The 18,968-nt window shown below is 44.6% G+C and overlaps 2 protein-coding genes across 7 annotated transcripts in view; one reads left to right on the top strand and one right to left on the bottom strand.

Moving 5' to 3' along the window:
* CAT (catalase) overlaps positions 1–5,452 on the top strand; it is a 37,073-nt gene extending 31,621 nt beyond the window's left edge. For all 4 annotated transcript variants that reach the window (XM_040980081.1, XM_040980082.1, XM_040980083.1 and 1 more), the window contains 3 exons: positions 2,570–2,677; positions 4,410–4,493; positions 4,782–5,452. In XM_040980081.1, the coding sequence (XP_040836015.1) occupies positions 2,570–2,677; positions 4,410–4,493; positions 4,782–4,847 (258 nt within the window). In that variant the 3' untranslated portion in view covers positions 4,848–5,452. The remainder of the gene's footprint in view (positions 1–2,569; positions 2,678–4,409; positions 4,494–4,781) is intronic.
* Positions 5,453–11,355: 5,903 nt separating this feature from the next.
* Positions 11,356–18,968, bottom strand: part of ELF5 (E74 like ETS transcription factor 5) — a 30,403-nt gene continuing 22,790 nt past the window's right edge. For all 3 annotated transcript variants that reach the window (XM_040980086.1, XM_040980085.1, XM_040980088.1), the window contains 3 exons: positions 14,930–14,998; positions 13,074–13,269; positions 11,356–12,672 (listed from right to left, as the gene is read on the bottom strand). In XM_040980086.1, coding sequence (XP_040836020.1) covers positions 12,576–12,672; positions 13,074–13,269; positions 14,930–14,998 — 362 coding nt within the window. In that variant the 3' untranslated portion in view covers positions 11,356–12,575. The remainder of the gene's footprint in view (positions 12,673–13,073; positions 13,270–14,929; positions 14,999–18,968) is intronic.

Raw genomic sequence — 18,968 nt, forward strand, 5'->3', positions numbered from 1 at the left:
CTCTTTGAAGGACAGGTATTTTATGTGGGTTTGTGCAGTAGGGTATTGATAGGTGTTTAATGACCCCTAGCACCTAAAGCCCTGGTTTGGGCCACAGTGTTTGTCATTCTGCAAGGTGGAAATGTTCCTCAGGACTGATTGCAAGCCACCAAATGATGTCAGTGAGCCATCACTATTTATAGACAATTTCCACTGAAGTGTCCTCAAAAACACAGGCAGCATGTATTAGAGAATATGTTTCAGATACATATTACTTTTGTTTGCACTACAATATATTTTTAAATGTCCTTGTCGGTTTATATAATGTAGTATTTGTAATGGGCATCTTTAACAACTTGCTCATAACATTCCTAAAAATCTAAGTCTGCCTGTAGAAACAGGTTGCTGTAGCATAGCAGTGCAACTGCAGGAACAAATTCCACTTAGCTCAGGATGGTAGAGTGAGTGACACACTCACTTCTTCATACATACAGACATGCTAGAATCAGTATTTAAGAAAAGGTGGTGTGGCCTAGTGGCTAAAGTCCTCACCCTGAACGTGCCAGGATCCCATATGGGCACCGCTTCTAATTCCGGCAGCTCCACTTCCCATCCAGCTCCCTGCCTGTGGCCTAGGAAAACAGTCAAGGACAGCCCAAAGCCTTGGAACCCTGCAGCCCAGGGAGACCTGGAGGAGGTTCTTGGCTCCTGGCTTTGGATCAGCGCAGCACCAGCCGTTGTGGTCACTTGGGGAGTGAATCATTGGATGGAAGATCTTCCTCTCTGTCTCTCCTCCTCTCTATGTATATCTGACTTTCCAATAAAAATAAAGAAATCTTTAAAAAAAAATGTACTAACCATTCAATATTAAAAAAAAAAAAAGAAAAATAGCTGAGCTTAAACGCTAAGAAATGTAATCCGCAAGTTGCAGAAATGAAAAAGAAATAGCACATTGAGTGAATGTCCGAGGTTTATATTTCGTGGGGTAACCTTATTTGCACCACCTTCAATGGGTCAGGAGTTGAGCTGCAGGCTTCCTGTGCTGTGAGAGCCAGGCCTGGGCCCTTGGCATGGTGGTGAGGAGGAGGGGAGTGACCCTGTGGGGGACACGGTCACCAGGTAGAGGATGCAGCTTGCAAACATGTGGGCTCTAGATGGAAGCAGTGAATCCTGTGTAACTGGATCCCTCTCTGCTGTGCTCAAATAAGGCCCTTGTATTCTCAACCCACAAAGAGCCATCTTGAAGCACTGAACAAATAGCGAGTGAATCTGGGAACCCTGGTAGGTGTTTCCAATGAGAAAAATCACCATCTGAAGGCATCTTCACAGTTAGGGCACGTTCGGTACCCCCTGAAGAAAGTAATTCCTGTTGAAGATGAATCACAAGGAAAAATTACAGTACATTTAAGGAAACCCAGAGCATAGCTGTGATCTGAAGGCGGCTTTACCATAACTGTGAATGAAGGTTTAAAGAGTCACATAGACATTTATAGAGGCAGAAAGTATCTCTGAGATAAAATTCTCACTGGTAGAGTATCTTCATGGATGTTTACACTGTATGTTAGACATAGCTGAAGGGAGAATTAGTGAATTGGCAACAGATAAAACCCCCAGCATGCACTGCTTTCACCTTGCTTTAAACTGTGGTATGAGATTTCAACCTTGCTCTAATCTTTTTAAATGTCATTATTGCTAATATTTGACAACTTAGAGAAACAATGCATATCTCAAGGTTTTCTATTTTAGCATTTTTTTATGATTGGATACTAATGGACTTTATACACATTAATAGAACAGTGCATATAGCAGAGTCTGGGACATTATATATATTCAGTAAATACTTGTTGACTGAGTGGATGAAACATTATAATATAATTGTTAACTACAACTAAAAGTGGTTGGTTTCAGAATTCAGTAGAGGCTCTTAGGATTCGTATACCTGATGTTAAGTTCATATGTTTCATCTTAATAAATTGGTATTTATTTTAGAAATAAATCCAATGATCTAAATAAATTACCACTGTCATAATCGAAGCAAAATATCACTCTTACTGACTGCATCTTGCCATAGAATACTGGTTTGTGAGTAATTATGAATGGACGTATGAGGGATCATCAAAGAGTCCATGGAAAAATACGTATTTTGAAAGTACTGTGGTTTTTGAATGTCTATATTTATGCAAAATGGGTAGTTTTTGTGTCCCTGGCTCTAGATGAATTGAAGAGATGTCTTGCTGGGCCTTGTTAACATCCAGAGACAGCTTGCACGTTCTGGACTAGTCAGTGTTAACATTATGGTTGCTTTTAAAATTGTAGGTCACCTACTTATGAGAGATTGAGAAGTAGTAAGCACAAAAGTTTTTTTTTTTTTAAGGCAATTGTGAGCTAATACCAACAAAGGAGTTCTTGTTTTGCTCAAAACAGAACCAAAAAGTGGGAGATGCAAACACAACGGACCATCTCAATGATAATTTGAACTGATTTTTGAATTCTTAAGTTTTTGGTTATTAGTTTGACAAATGGCATCTGGGCTAAGTGGTGTTAGTGATACCCTGGTCACTGGAGCCTGTGCCCTGTTTCTGGCGAGCAGGTGCGAGACTTCTATGTGAAGGTGCTGAACGAAGAGGAGAGGAGACGTCTGTGTGAGAACATCGCCGGACACCTCAAGGACGCACAGCTCTTCATCCAGAAGAAAGCCGTGAGTGACTCGCTGTCGACTCAGGGGTGACACCTGCCGGTGCAGGAGGATAGTGCAGCCATCCCTTGAAGTGAAGGCTTATTTCTGTGCTTGAACTGAAAGGCCATTATGGTTGTAACCAACAGTGAGCCTCTGCCTAGTTGCTGTCTGTGTTTGATCAGGTCTGGAAAAACCATTGATCCTCATCTGTTTACAGAATCTGTAACAATTGAGGGGCATTCAGGATGAATTCTCTCCTGTGATCTTTCTCTTGACTGCAGCCAAGTTTTATCTAAGTTAATGATTATCCCATCTCACAATGAGGACCCTGACTAAGCCATGGACTATAAGGAATGTAGCTTACATTTGTGTGGTGTGAGGCCTGCTTAAACACTGAATGTCATGACACTGGCTGTCTCCAACAAACGCTACCTAGAAAGTCACCTGTTTGCTGGGATGAGATTTGGGATGCGTTCAAGGGCCTGAGTGCAAGGACCAGCCAAGAGCCCAGAGCCCAGAGATTGCTTTATGAGTGCATGGCACAGGTCTTATTCCTGTGTGACCAATGAGATGGACGAAGAGAGCTTATAAGGAGCAGAAGGGTTCAGACCTTTGCGTTCTCTCTGCCCATAGTCTGCAGCTGGAGGGCTTCACGCAGGCTCCGGAGGCCTCGCTGTCCCTTCCGCCTGCAGGGGCTCAGCCTGTGGCTGGGCTTTCCTGCCTCACGTCTGTGCAGCTGCCTGGCAAGCGTTGGTATCTCTGTATACTTTAAAGTCAGGACACTTTAAAATTTTTTATTTATTTTGGAAGTGATGCAGAGAGCAGGTGAAAGAACAGTAGATATCTTCCATCTGCTGATTCACTCTTCAGATGGCGGCAACAGACAGGGCTTGGCCAGGCCCAAGCCAAGCGAGGAAGTCCAGCCTGGTCTGCCATGTGGGTGGAGGGATTCAAATACTGCAGGGAGGCGTCCTCAGGAAGCTGATATGGCGAGCTGAGCCCAGACTCCACCACAGCTCCAGGGTGGATGCAGATACCCCAAACAATAGCGTAACCACTGTGCCACATGCCTGCCCCTGGCTGTGTGGTCCTGCCGATAGCAAGCAGTTCTCTGACAGCCATGCCTAGGGTTAAGATCCCACATGTTGAGGATTCAACCCCATAAGACTGCTGCTACCTGAGATGCCAAATGAGGCACCCCAGTTACCCACACTTCTGCAAATCATGTCTCCAGTCTTAGGTCTGATTATTTGCTGGAATAACTTACAGAACTCAGGAGAGTGCTTTACATTGGATTAGCCATTTACTTATAGAGGATACAATTCCAGAACAACCAAATGGAGGAGATGCAAGGCTTCCATACTTCCCTGAATGTGCTGCTGTAAGCACCTGTACCCCGCCGCATTGAGCAGCCCAGAAGCTGCGAGAACTCTGTCACTTAGGGGGATTCATGTGGAGGTCCCATCACACCTGCAGAATTGATTGCATCAGTAGCCACACACAATCAAATGGCACCTGCAGTCCCTCTCCTCCCCCGTGGTTCAGAGTGAAGCTGGAAGTTCTAACCCCATGCTTGTCTTCCGGGCACCGGCCCGATCCTAATGCCCTCCAGGATCCACCTGAGGCAGGCCATTGTTCACCTGCGATGAGTAGCAATAGTCCCTGTCCCCTGCCTGGGAGACACCCAGAAACAGAGACCCTGGGGAGTGGTGTCGTGGGGTGTGCGGTCATGCTTACTTGCCTTTGGTTTTAGGTCAAGAACTTCAGTGACGTCCACCCTGACTATGGGGCCCGCATCCAGGCTCTTCTGGACAAGTACAATACTGAGAAGCCCAAGGTGAGCCCACACTAGCCCGGCGGTGGCAGGGGATGGGAGTGGCAGGTGAGATCAGCCACAGTTTGCTTCCCATGTGGCATTCCCTGCAACTATTGAATCGCTAAAGCTCGAGAAACTCGTAGGAGGTACAGAGAACTTACCAACACAGGACAACATAAGACACTTTGGTGAATGAAGTCTACATTATGAGTGTTATTCTCACTTGGGTGCAGGTTAGAGTTGAGCTAAGGGCCCCACTGCTGCTGCCTAGGAGTTCATCTGACTGCTATTCTTGTTCTCTTCGTACAGAACGCCATTCACACCTATGTGCAGTCCGGGTCTCACCTGGCTGCAAAGGAGAAAGCTAATCTGTGAGACCAGGAGCCCTGTTGTCCACCAGGGAGCCCTGGCCCACACAGCCACCCACAACGTGCTCACGTGGGACCCGCTTGCTGCCGGATGGAAAGTTCTCCTGGATGCTAGATGTGCAGATGCAAACTAAAGACCCAGCTTCCTCTAGGCAATAATGCAGCAATGACTTCATGAAGGGGAGGGGTTTACTAATCACCTCGAAGGGATGCAGATTCGCTTTTGGCAGTTGTTCGGTTCCTTCACTTAAAATGACTCTAGTCAGAAATACAATGTCATTGGATGGGAGGAAAATCTTAGTGAAATCAGTATGTTTACATATCACCTCAAGGCCTGTGATGTAAAAATATGGCTGTAAATTATACCAGAAGAAAAGATAAAGATGATCCATTCAGAAATGTTTATTTTTCTAAAGTCCTCCTGAGAGGAGCCCACGTAACGCCTGCATGGAGTTACTGCAGCAGCCCCATGGCTCACGGCTCCTGTGTGTGACTCCTGATTCCTCTTCTTTCTTTTCCGCTTGGCTATTACATTTATGCTTGCACATCATTGATTTTGCAACACTGATCTGTGATTGCTCACGTTTTTACAATAAAATAATCTGTACTGAAGAACAGGAGAGACTGTGTTTGATTTCTCTGGACTCTGAATATAACCGGGGGGGGGGGGGGGGGAAGTGCTGCTGAAGTCCTAATTGGAATGGCATCTGTTGCAGCTGCTTGTCTCCAGAAAGGAGAGTACCAATGTCATGGGTGACCTTGCTGGTTGTTTAAGTCAGCCGTCTTTGGCCTCCTAAGGCACTGGCCGAAGAGCAGGGGCGCTCAGTTTGAAAAGTGCCTCTTCTGCGCTGGCTCACTCACTCCCTTGTTGGGAAGTATGGGTTTTTAAACAAAGGCTCAGAACCACTGCTTATTTGGGTGTGTTTGTTTTTAAGAATCCTTATCACTATTACTCTTGAAAATCACATGTAAGACTCTCAAGGTGGTTCGGTATACTATGAATGAAACTCATTGTCCTGAGCCGTCCTTATTTCCTTCCAGTTTGTACTTCCTCCCGGGAGTCTCCCGAGCCACAGGCTAAGGAAGCAGCAGTGTACTCGTGGACAGGTGAAAGCGCTCAGAGCTTCAGCTCCAACGTCCTGACCTGCAGTCGCACTCTCCTGTCTAACTGCCCGTATCTGAGAAAGAGGAAATGGACATTTGTCGACATAGAAGCTCATTTTATCTTATTTTTTTAAAGATTTATTTTTATTGGAAAAGAACATATACAGAGAGGAGGAGAGACAGAGAGGAAGATCTGTCTGCTGGTTCATTATTCAAGTGGCCACAATGGCCAGAGCTGAGCCGATCCGAAGACATGAACCAGGAAGGAGCCTCTTCTGGGTCTCCCTCGCGGGTGCAGGGTCCCAAAGCTTTGGGCCATCCTCGATTGCTTTCCCAGGCCACAAGCAGGGAGCTGGAAGGGAAACAGGGATGCCGGGATTAGAATCAGTGCCCATTTGGGATCCTGGTGCTTATGAAGTGAGGACTTTAGCCTCTAGGCTACCACACAGGACCACGACCTTAAATTTATCTATTTTCACTCAAGGGTGAATGCTGCTTTCCATGTAGCAACTTTTCTATAGTTACATCTCCTTGCAGAATGTTAAGGTAAATTCACAAAACTGGGTATGATTTAATATAGGGAAGGAGACTATTTGAGTATAATTTATATATAAAAGGACAATTTTAGTTTAAGGATCAGCATATTTTTTGAAGATTAATTTATTTGAAAGACAATTTCACAGAGAGAGATTGATCTTGTGTCTACTAATTCACTTTCCAGATGGCTGGAACTATTGGGCATGGTCCAGGCCAAAGCCAGGAGCCTGGAACTCTGTCCAGGTCCCCCATATATGCGTGCAGGACACAAATACTTAGGCTGTCTTGTGCTGTTTTCCCAGGCTTGTTAGCAGGGAACTGGAGCAGATGTGAAACAGCCAGGACTTGAACCAGCATACATTTAGAATGCCAGCAACGTGGATGGTATCTCAGCCTGCTATGTCATGACATCAGCACCCTAAAGTCAGATTTTTAAAGATAGTTTTCTGCTTTGCTCTATTTGGTAAGTTACAACCATATGTGTCTAGCATGTTTCCTTTATGTGAGTATCTGACACATGGAAATAGCCCCTGTTTTTCTTTGAATACCCTTACTGTGATTTTCAAAAGCAAATAGGGATGAAATTGATTTCCCACAGTTGAGTTTTATTGCCTGGGAAGTATTACATATTTATGTTCCTCTTGGGCCGAGTATAATGGCTCAACTGGCTAAAACTATCCCCTGCAGACACTGGGATTCCTTATGGGCACCAGTTCATGTCCCGGCTGTTCTACTTCCCATCCAGCTCCCTGCTTGTGGCCTGGGAAAGCAGTCAAGGATGGCCCAAGGCCTTGGGACCCTGCACCCACATGGGAGACCCGGAAGAGGCTCCTGGCTTCAGATTGGCTCAGCTCTGGCCATTGGGGCTCTTTGGAGAGTGAACCAGCAGTAATTATCACTAAGATATATCCTGAGAATTTTTGAGTGAAGCCAATAACGAGGGCAAAATTAGTGAGAGGCAGTGAGTAACTGTGACCTTGGAGCCCAGATAGACCCAGATTCAAATCCAAACTCTCATTTTGTGCTTGTGGGATCTTAAGCAAGTCGCTTCATTTCTCTCTAAGATTTTGTTTCCATATTTCTAAAGGGGCCAGTAATTACTATTATTCCTGAGGCAAGGATTGTTCACTATATCTGACTTTGCTCATTACACATTTCCAGCTCAGTCCTCCTACACTGTCTCGATCAGCTTTTACTTAGTAACTACTTCACAACTCAGTGGCGGCTTCAGATGACAATCGCTACATATTCATACTATATCTCCTTGCTCATGTGAGAGCTAACCAGCAATCCCCCACCCCCTACAAAACACAAACAAACAAAAAACAGAAAAATACTTCAGTTGAACATAAAATTATGCTCACTCCAGGCTGGGAAGGCTGGGAAGGATATATCATTCTTCTGAAATAGAAAGTTGATTTAGTTACACATTCATACAGACAGAAGAAAGAGTGGTTACCAGGGGCTGGGGAAGGGAGGAGTGAGGACTTGCTGCTCGGTGTGGGCTGGGGCTTCTGTTTGGGAATATGTGTGAAGCTCTAAGGAGGGACAGTTGGTGATGGTGTCCCAGCAGTGTGACACTTAGAAACGGTGGAAATGGTCAATTGTGTATTTTGCCACAATTTAAAAAAATCTAGTGGTCAAATTTTAGTATTTGTCTCAAGTAGTCTCTCAGCAGAGCTTGATAAGTTACTCATTTGCACCTTCTTAAAAGGGGACACTTTACTGAGATATCATTCATATACCAACAGTTCACTCATTTCAAGGGTCTGTGATTGTTAGCAAATTCATGGACTGGTTCAGCTATCACCATAATCAATTTCCAGGCATTTTCACCACCTCTAAAAGGAACCCTGTGTTAATTTTTTTTCCTGGTGCATGCAGGCTTTTCTTTCTTTTGAGTAACTACTCAGAAGGGCAGTGTCTGAGTTATGCACTAAGCATACGCTGAGCTTTTGAGGGAGTTCCCAGCTGGCTTCTTGCAGAGGTTGTACCAGTTTACCGCAAGCAGTATGCGAACGTTCCAGGAGCTCTACCACCGTATCATCAGCTGCAGTTCTGTTTTTCTTTTTGCTTTTTACTTTCCTTTTTAGTTTTATTTTAATTTTTAATTAACTTTTAACATAGTGTGATTTGTAGATACAATTTTTTTTTTAAAGATTTATCTTATTTATTGGAAAGTCAGATAGACAGAGAGGAAGAGAGACAGGAAGATCCTCCGTCCAATGATTCACTCCCCAAGCGACCACAACGGCCGATGCTATGCTGATCCGAAGCCAGGATCCAGAAACCTCTTCTGGGTCTCCCACACGGGTGCAGGGTCCCAAAGCTTTGGGTCGTCCTCGACTGCTTTCCCAGGGAGCTGGATGGGAAGTGGAGCAGCCGGGATTAGAACCGGCACCCATATGGGATCCAGGCACGTTCAAGGTGAAGACTTTAGCCACTAGGCCACGCCGCCGGGCCCTGTAGATACAATTCTAAGAAGGTACTGGCATCCCCTTGTTCCCTCCCTTTCCCCCTCTCTCCCACTCTCCTTCCTTCTTTCTGCTTTTCAGTTTTTGAGATGAAATATTTTCAATTTGCATTACAGTAAAAAAGCTTGACACTTCACCAAATAAGAAGCTTAATAAATTAAAAGTAAAAAAGATCCTAGTTTAGTGGAAAGGTAGATAATAGCTATAGACAACAATTGAATGGAAAAAATGACCATTTTGCTTATACACAGTAAATAATTTTAAAGCAATCATGAAAACTGCAGTAATAAAACACTCTTCAACACTATTGACAAAGGTATAAAGCAAAATTTTACAAAATGATATTTGCAGCAATACTGATACAGACATTTCTTTCTAATTTTAGCTCCTAAACAGCAAGGAGAACGTGCGGTATTTGTCCTTCTGAGCTGTTTCACTCAACATGATGTCCTCTACTTGTGTCCATTTACTGCAAATGGTAGCATTTCATTCTTTTTGTGGCTCAGTAATACCCCATTGTGTATCTATACCACATTGTCTTCACTCGCCTGATGATGGAGACCTTGGTTGAGTCTAGATTTTGGCTATTGGGAACAGTGCTGCTACGCACACATGCTGGTGCTGGTATCTCTTTGACACACTGTGCTCAAGTCTGTTGGCCACATACCCCGTAGTGGGATTGCTGGCTCGTATGGCAGGTCTATTTGTAGTTTTTGAGGAAGTATCTGCACTGCTTTCCATAGCGGTTGCATTAGTGTCTATTCCCATGACAATGTGGAAGTGTTCTTTCTCTGCATCCTCGCCAGCATCTGTTACTCTTTAGTTTTTGGACTTTTAGCTGTTCTGACTGAGGTGAGCTCATGTCTCATTGTGGTTTTGATTTACTTTTCCCTGATGGCTAGTGAGATTGAATTTCTTAAATGTGTTTGTTAGCCATTTATGTTTCATTTGAGAACTGTTTATTAAGTTCTTTGCCCATTTCCCAACTAGATTGGTTGTCTTTCTGTTGCTAATATATTCAGGGTATTAATCCTTTGTTGGATAGGTGGTTTGCAAACAATTGTTCCCATTCTGGTGGATGCTTTCATTCTAAAGATTGTTTCCTTTGTTGTGCAAGAGCTTCTGAGTTTGATACAACAAGAGTTATGGAGGAGAAAGATATGAAGGGCATCAAATTGGAAAAGAGGAAATCAATCCGTTATCCATGTTTTTAGATGACATGATGTAGTATGTGGAAAAGCCAAAACACTCCATCAGAAAGCTATTAAAATCAATACACCAATTCAGTAAAGTTGCAGTTTACAGAATAAATATACAAAACCACTAGCTTTTTAATGCTAATCATGAGCTCATGGAAAGAGAAATCAAGAAAAATATCCCATTCACCTTAGCCACAAAAAATTCAAATATTTAGCATTAAGTTTAATCAAAAGAATGATTTTTATAATGAAAACTATAAAACATTGATGATAGAAATCACCAGGAACACGCAAAACAGGAAAAATATACCTTGCTCATGGATCAGAGAATCAGTATGATTAAAATGTCTAGTTACTTACAGCAATCTACAGACTCAATGCAATTCCTGTCAAAAATCCAACTATCTACATTAGAAAAAGCAATCTTAAAATTCATATGAAATCACAAGAGCCAGAATAGTCAAAGCAATCCTGAGCAAAAATAATCAAACAGGAGGCATCACAACACTGGCTTCAAAGCATACTACAAAGCTATAGTAATTAAAACAGCATAATATCATCATAAAAACCAATGCATAGATCCATGCAACATAATAGACCAGAAACTAATCCACATACAGACAGCTGATTTTTGACAAAAATGCTGAAACCATACAGGAAAGTAAGGACAATCTTCAACAAATGGTGTTCGCAAAAACTGTGTGTATATATAATAGAAAAAAATTAGATCCATACCTCCCATCATATGCAAAAAATCAACTCAAAATGGATCGAAGACATAAACTTAAAACCTGAGACCATGAGGTTGCTGAAGAAAATATAGGGGAAACACGCCAATACACTGGTGTAGGGGACGACATCTTGGACAAGATCACAGGCAACAAAAGCAAAACTAGACAAAAGGAGCCCTGTATCTCTTAACAGCTGCTCTTTGTTCCCAGCTTAATCATCACGAACCCATAGACTGCCATTCCACATCACTTAAATGGTATCATATAACCTGTGACCTTTTGTGGCAGGCTTCTTCTACTTAGCAGAATTTCTCATTTTCTCACATGCTGCAGCATACATTAGTACTTCACTTATGCTTGTTGACGGATACCACAGGAATTTTCGAAAATGCAGATGTGTGCTACAAAAAAAAAAAACTGTGTATTTTGCTAGGTCTACACTGAACAGTACAGAGACAGTTGAATGTGTTAAATATTTTATTCACATTGTTTACAAACTATATCCATTTGGAAAACATGTGAATCAAAAAATAGATTATCTTACAGTATTTCACATTTTTTAAAAACAAGTTAGTTTCAAGGTTGAACTCTTTGCACAGAGGTCTTCAGCCTGGACTGTGGTTCAGTGCCTCGTCAGCTGATGATCGCGACTTTGATGACATCCTGGGGCAGTTCACCTGGCTGGAGGTCGCTAACGACTCCCATGCCGTGACTGACCAGAAATGGCAGTACAGTGAACATTTATGGTGTAAGTTCACTGTATTTTTGTCAAGGAAATACATGTTTTAGAGCCTGACTGCACATCAGGTAGGAAGACATAAGGAAAGACTCAGATTTGGCCATGACAGAAGTTTTGGAACATTTTCAGTTGTATCAAAGGTTTAATGGCTTGACCACAGATAGAATCAACAAGATGGATTTTATCGTATCGACAGCTTGAATCATAGAAACAGTGGTGATTGGGAGATTGATGCAAGCCTCTGTTGATGACCTGTGCCTATCTGATGCCAGCCACTGATTGGGAGAAAAGGGGCAACAAACTTGGCAACATTTCATGTGGCTAACATTAGATTTCTAACTCTGGAAGGATGGCCATGAGAGTTTTTGCTGAATAGTCAGAAATGATGGCTTGGTTTAGAAACTTGTTTTTAGCCTAAGCTAAATCCCAATTATGTCCAGTTGGATGACTTAGCTCTTCTACAAACTCAGTCCTTCTATGCAGTTTGACTGTTGTGATTTAAAGTATGTCTTACCCACTTTTTACCCTCTCCTACATATAAACTACAAACGAATCACTTTCCACTTTTAGTAAACTATCTGAAAACTTTTCAACTTTTGCCCTGGGGGTCTTGGATGTGTCTCCAGTGGCACAGGGTTGGGTGGGTTTTCTGAATGGCATCAATGGTATTGGCTATTGTAGTTCTGTGATTCTTAATTAAGGGGATAATGTCTGATGTAGGGGCCACTGAAGAGAATCCTCCTTGGGGTTGGGGAAAGTCGGTTCTTACGAGTTGCTGCCACACGCCCAGGTAGACAGCAACTCAGAACCCAAATAGAAGCTGAGCTGTGGAGAAGTTTTATCAGGACATTTGCAAGTGTTTGAAAAAAAAAAAAAGACTTTCAAATGTCTGTTGCAATGTGATTGTTTTGAAGGACAAATCCTTAGGAGGAGCTGCATGCCTGCAGTTGATCATAGCTTGTCTTCCTGCCACCCGTGTGCATTCTTTCCAAATTTGTACACTAACCTTCGGTCAACCCGTTCCAAAATGCCCGTTTTGTAGTAGTATCTGTGAAAGTAAGTAGCAGAGAATTTCATTAGCACCCAGGCAAACAACAGAACAGGAAGTTTCTTCTCCGTCTCAAGTGACCAGACTGGTTCCCTCGTATTTTTGTACACTGCTGTCAACTTACAATTCAGCCTAACCTGGGCAGCTTGAAGACTGAACCTCATCATTCTTGGGGTACTCTCTCTCTCTGATGGCTTGATTCAGAGTGATGCCCAGGGGGAATACTGGCAGGAATGGGAAGGGCATTGTGTCAATTTACACACCTTCATTCCACTTGCGTCTAAGAGCCAAGCCCTGACCCTTCCATCAGCCAGCTAAATAAGCACAGTGTGGCTTTGCCGTGGCTGTCGTTTTTACGTGCTTCCTTTGGAAGCTCGGGGTATTTGGTGCCAGTTACGTACCTCAGAGCTCTGCTCAGCTTCTCGTATGTCATTCTGTCGTTCTTCTTCCTTTGTCCCCACATCTTTGCCAGGGCTTCTGACTTCACTACACGAAAAATACCTTGTTCCCTGTCTTCCCACTCCAGGATGCCACAGTTTTCTTCAGGAGACAGAAGCAGGTCTCGCACAAATTCCCAGAGGTGAGAACTTTGGAGGCCTTCAGAGAAGGGGAGAAGTACTGAATGATTATTTATTTATTTAAATATTTATTTCAAGAGGAGAGTTGTGCAACTTTCTCATCATCACCATGAGAACGGCTGCACTGCGGTAGATGTTTCTGACGGTTATACCTGAGTGCTCCACTGAGAAACAGGCTGTGAAAAATGCCCATCTGCCAACAGGGCAAGAGCAAAACACACACAGAGAGACACCAAAGGGACTGGCAACACGGCGCCTCACTGCCACGCTGCTCAGAGGAGTCCTGGATGAATTCTTACAGGATGAAGGAAATGACAGACAATCTTCTCACTCTTCTCCCGGGCAGATGGTAGGATCGTAAGGAGACTCCATACCTAAAATTGTCAGGGTGGACCGATCCTGCAGTTTGAATTTTTTGGGGTGGTGATAACTAGCTTGTATTTCTCTTGTTCTGTTACAGTGTGGTTAAGACTGGCTCTGTGGCTTCCTGGCTCTGTGACTCATTCTCTAGTGACCTTATCTACAAAATGGGATAGTGAGAGCATCTGTCGGAGGAAAGTGGAGGATTTGGTCATCAATACTCCCAGCATGGAGAGATTGCCTTCCTCACACACATCTTGGAAGATGCCAGCTGGACTCCATGCTGAGTGGATTTCTTAGTGCTGGGAAACACTCCCAAATCGACCAGTTCCTGTGGTGGGCATGTGGCAGAGCGGTTAAGACACCAGCTGGAGAGGGTGGAATCGACTCCAGGTCTCACTCTGGACTTGGACTTCCTGTGAATGTGCATGCAGGGAAACAGCAGGTGGTGGCTCAAGTGTCTGGATTCCTGCCACCCACATGGGAGACCTGGAATGAGTTCCTGGTTCCCAGCTGCAGCCAACAAGAAGAACTCTCTTTGTCTCTGTCTTTCAAATAAATAAAGTTGTGAAAAATGAACTGTTACCTTTTGGTAGTTTTACTACTTTCCCCTGAGTACTTCAGTGAGGGATCCACAGGAGGACCAGGGAAAATAAAAACTTACCTAGAAACTCAACATGCCTTTACAAATCTCTCTACTTTTTAAATTCGTATGATATCATCATTGCCAATTGGAAAGAAAAAAAATATGATTTTGGTAACATGTACAAAAGCAAGCATCAATGTCGCTAATTCCTTCTTTAAAAAATAATTAATCCCAACATTTACTTCCCAAGCTGACTGAAGTCCATTAATTTGTCTTAGGGGATGATTTTATGTCATTAGATGAAAAACGGGGGCCAGTACTGTGGTCCATTTAACAGTGGGTCACACCTTGTGAACTCAGCATCCCATATCAATGCCAGTTGGAGTCCCTAGTGCTCCATTTCTGATCCAGCTCCCTGCTTATGCATCTGGGAAGATAGTGGAAGAGGATCCAAATGCTTAGGTTGCTTCACCTGTGTGGGGGGCCTGAATCGAATTGTAGGCTCCCGGCTTCGAGCCTGATCCTGGCCTGGCTGTTGTGGTCATTCAAGGAGGGAACCAGAGGATGGAGACTCTCATTCTCTCGCCCCCTTTTTTCCTCCCAGATCCTTGCCCTCTCTGTAACTCTGTGTTTCAAATCAATACCTAAATCTTAACAACAAAAAAGTGAGACAAAAATAAAACGAACAAAACAAAACAAAAAGCAACAACAAACCCCTGGTGTCTGTACTTACTTGTTCGACTGTGATTGTGACAGTCTTGACTTTTGATGCCACTTGTTTTCAAGCAGTTGGAGTCAGCATCTGAAACAGAATGTTTACAGCAGTGGCAAGGAAGGCAGAGGCCACATACAGACCTCGTGATCACGCCAACATGAAAGTAGATGCTAGTTGACTGCCTTCGTGATGGAAGATGCTATTTTAGGCACACTCAGAGTGCTTAGTAAGGGGAAGTTTGGGTTCCGTCCTGGGGACTCACCACGTGTCATGTTCAGACATGCACAGTTCCCTGCTCATGTGGAATCAAAGCACAAATGGACTGGGAGACTGGAATGAGCCAAAGGGACAGGCACATCCCTTAAGGTGTCAGTGTCATGAAGGAAGCCAGACCCTGAACAGAGAATGGGGATGTGTGGGGGAGTACTGCAGGACGGCCTCGGGAAAGAAGGAAAGATGAGCAGGAGCCAGTGTGAGGTGGTGGAGAAGAGGTCCCAGGAGTGCCAAGTCAAACACAGACAAAGGGCTGATGAAACAGGTGTGCTGTGCACACACTGAGCGTTGTGGTTGGCAGCTCCCCTGGGCCTTCCTGGGGGCTGTGGGAAGGGCCACACTCTAAGCAGCACCCTCTGGTGAGTGGAGGCAAGAGTGGACCAAGTGAAGGGACACAAGTGAAAGCAGAGACCAAAAGCACAAGTGAAAGCAGGGACACAAGTGAAAGCACTAATGGAGACCGGAAAGCAAGGTCTCCAAGGACTGTGGAGTGCACTTACAGCTCACTTAAATGACGATCGTGACACCTGGACACGCCTTGTTCCAGATCAGCACGTGATTATAAACCAGCAGCACCATTCCTGCCCCACCTGCCCCTCGCCAAGCAATCTGCTCCCTTCGCTCCAGCCACACACCCTCCTGACTCTCCCCACGACATGCAGGCACTTGACCCCTTGGTGCCAGGGCATTTGCTCTTCCTTTTGCCCAGAATGATCAGTCCTTGGGTATTTGAGGGTTCATGCCCTCATCTCGAGGTTGGCTTGAAACTACAGTGGGGCCTCCTCTGATCCCCCAAAAGTTGTCATGACAGAGTCACCCCTACCTGGAATTCTGTCTTCTCCTAATTGTATGTCCTTCACTGCCTGCGCCCCCTAGTGGAAGGATTTCCATTTCCACTTGATTCCCTCTAGCTGGACATGAAGTGGGTGTTCAATGAGCATTACAGAGCATTAACCATGCCTAAGGTATGTGTAGTTTGAATACTGCAGCTACCGAGTGGAGGATCAGACATATTGTCAAGGGAGGCAGTGGCTTCCTGCACATCATGCGGCTGCTCAGGGTGACCAGTCTCACTGCCATTGTGACTTGGCACTCCTCAGGGGAATCTCTGGCAGTAGCTTCTGTTTTCTACAGGGTGAACCCTTCCGTGACCGTGCAGCCACTCACCAACTGCCCCCATGCACACCTCCAGCCTTACCTTGTTCTGCTTCCCAACTTCTTCCCTTCTTGTCCATCGCACAGTCCCAGTGGGGGCTTGGCTTGCTCCTGTCTCAGGATCTTTGCTGAGGTTCCCAGCCATCCCCTTCACCCAGCTAACATCCACTCTCACGAGCCCTCCCTCACAAAGGCTTCTCTGAACTTCCTCTCTGGGTTCGATCCCTCCTGGATCCCATAGTGCCTGTGTTGCTGTCACACTCTGCAGGAAAAACGTTCCTGTATCTTTTGTTCTAACAGCTGGTATTTATGGGGCATTTACTAAATTCCAAGTGCTTGTTGAGCACTTCACACACAGCACCTCATTTAGCCCTTGCAAACACCCCTCAGGGTCTTAGTATAATTTCATTTAATTGAGGAGGAATTTGAAGCCCTCAGAGCTCAAGAGTTTTATCCAGATGGTGGAGCCACGACTTCAGCTCAGCTTCCACGTCCAAGCTAATGCTCAAAGCGACCCCATCATGTCTGAGTAGCAGGGATTCAAGAGGCATTTAAAATGAACATCATTCAGCTGAGATCTGCTGCATGGTGGCTCTTGGCAGATGCTCACACACTCTCACCCACCGTATTTATTGCTCTACCCAAAGGAGTCTGTTGCCTTATTTAAAGGAAGAAAGAAAAAGAAATGGAATCACAAACATAAACAAAGGTGACCCGTGAACCATGAATGGACAATAGATTCTCACTGAAATGTAGATTCTCACTGAAATGCCAAGAGAAGAGGGAAAAAAATCAAACCACCCTTCTAATTTTTATGGTTTCTCTGCTGTGTTCCAGGCAAAGGACATTTGGCTGACAGGATGAACACAGTACAGATGAGCACAAGGTGGGGTTAAAGGAGGTGCAGGGCACTGGGACTTTCTTCCTTGGGGCTTTGCCAAGAATCTTGTTCTGTCAGTTTCTATGGTAGTGGCTTTAAAGGAACCCATAGTGGCAGGGCATAATGGCTCATCAGGCTAATTTTCTGACCTGTGGCACTGACATCCCATATGGGCACCTGTTCATGCCCTGGCTGCTCCACTTCTGATTCAGCTCCTTGCATATGTTCTTGAAAAGTAGGGGGGATGCCCAAATCCCTGGGACTCTGAATCCATGATGGACACCCTAAGAAGCTCCTGGATCCTGGCTTTGAATCATCTCAGCTTTGACAGTTGTGGTAATTTGGGAGTGAACCAGGAAATGGAAGACCTTCTCTCTGTCTCTACTTATCTCTCTTAAAATTTTGCCTTTCAAATAAAAATTTAAAAAAAAATCTAAAAAAACAAAAAGACCCACAGGTGGATTAGATTCAAGCCCTTGGTTGGCAATGGTGGTAAAGGTAAGAGCCAGGGTAAAGGGTTAAAGCTACTACTTCAGTATCCATGTTGAGGCAGTTTCCCAAATCAAAGTCTCCACTGAGATTGGCTGGGTGTCTTTAGCAGCACCCTGAACTCCATTCCTCTGCAAATGCCAGTGGTGCTTCTGCATGCAACTCTCCCTATGACTGTATCTCAGATGTGTCCCTGTACATGGGCTGGGACCAGAATGAGTGGAGGCAAGGCCTAGGTCCTCTGCTGTTTCTGCCATTTGAAGAGCTTGAATTGGCCGTGAGTCAGCACACTTTGTACATCTATTCTCAGTGGGTGATCGGAACCATTGTCTACTGTCCTCCAGCAACTGGATGGAGGGCAGATCTGAGAGTGGGTCAGGATTTCCAAAATACACTCATCATTACAGCCCATGACCCCAGGGGCACAGCCGTAGAACAGCCCATGCCAGGATAATCCTGAGGCTCAAGAGAAGACAGGTACCTGTCGCAAATCTGAGGGCTTTATCCTTGAGCTTTGGTATCCCCCGTTGGCATTGTTCAGTGGAAAAGAGGAAGCAGGTAGAGAAAAGAGACAAAGGAGAGGGGCTAGGTTGCTGAACGTTGTCACGTTCTGATGGTTCCGTGGCTTATCAAGCTTGCATACCTTCAGTGACTACTAAGATGAAGATCATCTTGTGGTCTGAATCATGATTAACCTAGGCCCACACTTGCAGGAGTCCCTGAGTCTTGGTCCTCAATTGAGTGGAAAATGGAGTGAATAGAAGATTCTGTGCACAAGTAATGTGTGCAGGTGTGTGTGCATCTGTGCCTGTGTGTGCATAGTATGATATATAAGGGTGTGAGTTTTAAGAAAAAGGAGCTGGAATCCCAATTTTGCATTTGCTGTAGTTATTGCACCTCCTGTTTCCTCAGAGGTTAATGAAGATAACAGCACCATGGAATGGAGTTCTGAGGAAGATTGAGTGAGTTGATGTCTGTGAAACCCTTGGCATGGCACCACACCTGGCATAATAAGTGCTTTATAAATCATAATGGCAGCTGTGAGGTTTCACTGAAGACCCAATGGGAATAGGTAGAAAGTCCTGGGATGCCTCTTTGTCCTCACTGGCCAGGACTTGGTCACTGGACAGCACATCAACATTGACAGGTGGCGTCTCACTTCCACCTGCCTGGAATGACACCCATACTCTGCTGCCCATATGTCTGCACTGCACTTGGCCTCAGTTCCCCTCCTTGACCTCTTCTGTTGGTGTTGCTGAC

Source organism: Ochotona curzoniae, unplaced genomic scaffold (genome assembly GCF_017591425.1).
Source record: "Ochotona curzoniae isolate NIBS_2020 unplaced genomic scaffold, NIBS_Ocur_1.0 contig_3432, whole genome shotgun sequence".
In the NCBI taxonomy this organism is placed as follows: domain Eukaryota; kingdom Metazoa; phylum Chordata; class Mammalia; order Lagomorpha; family Ochotonidae; genus Ochotona; species Ochotona curzoniae.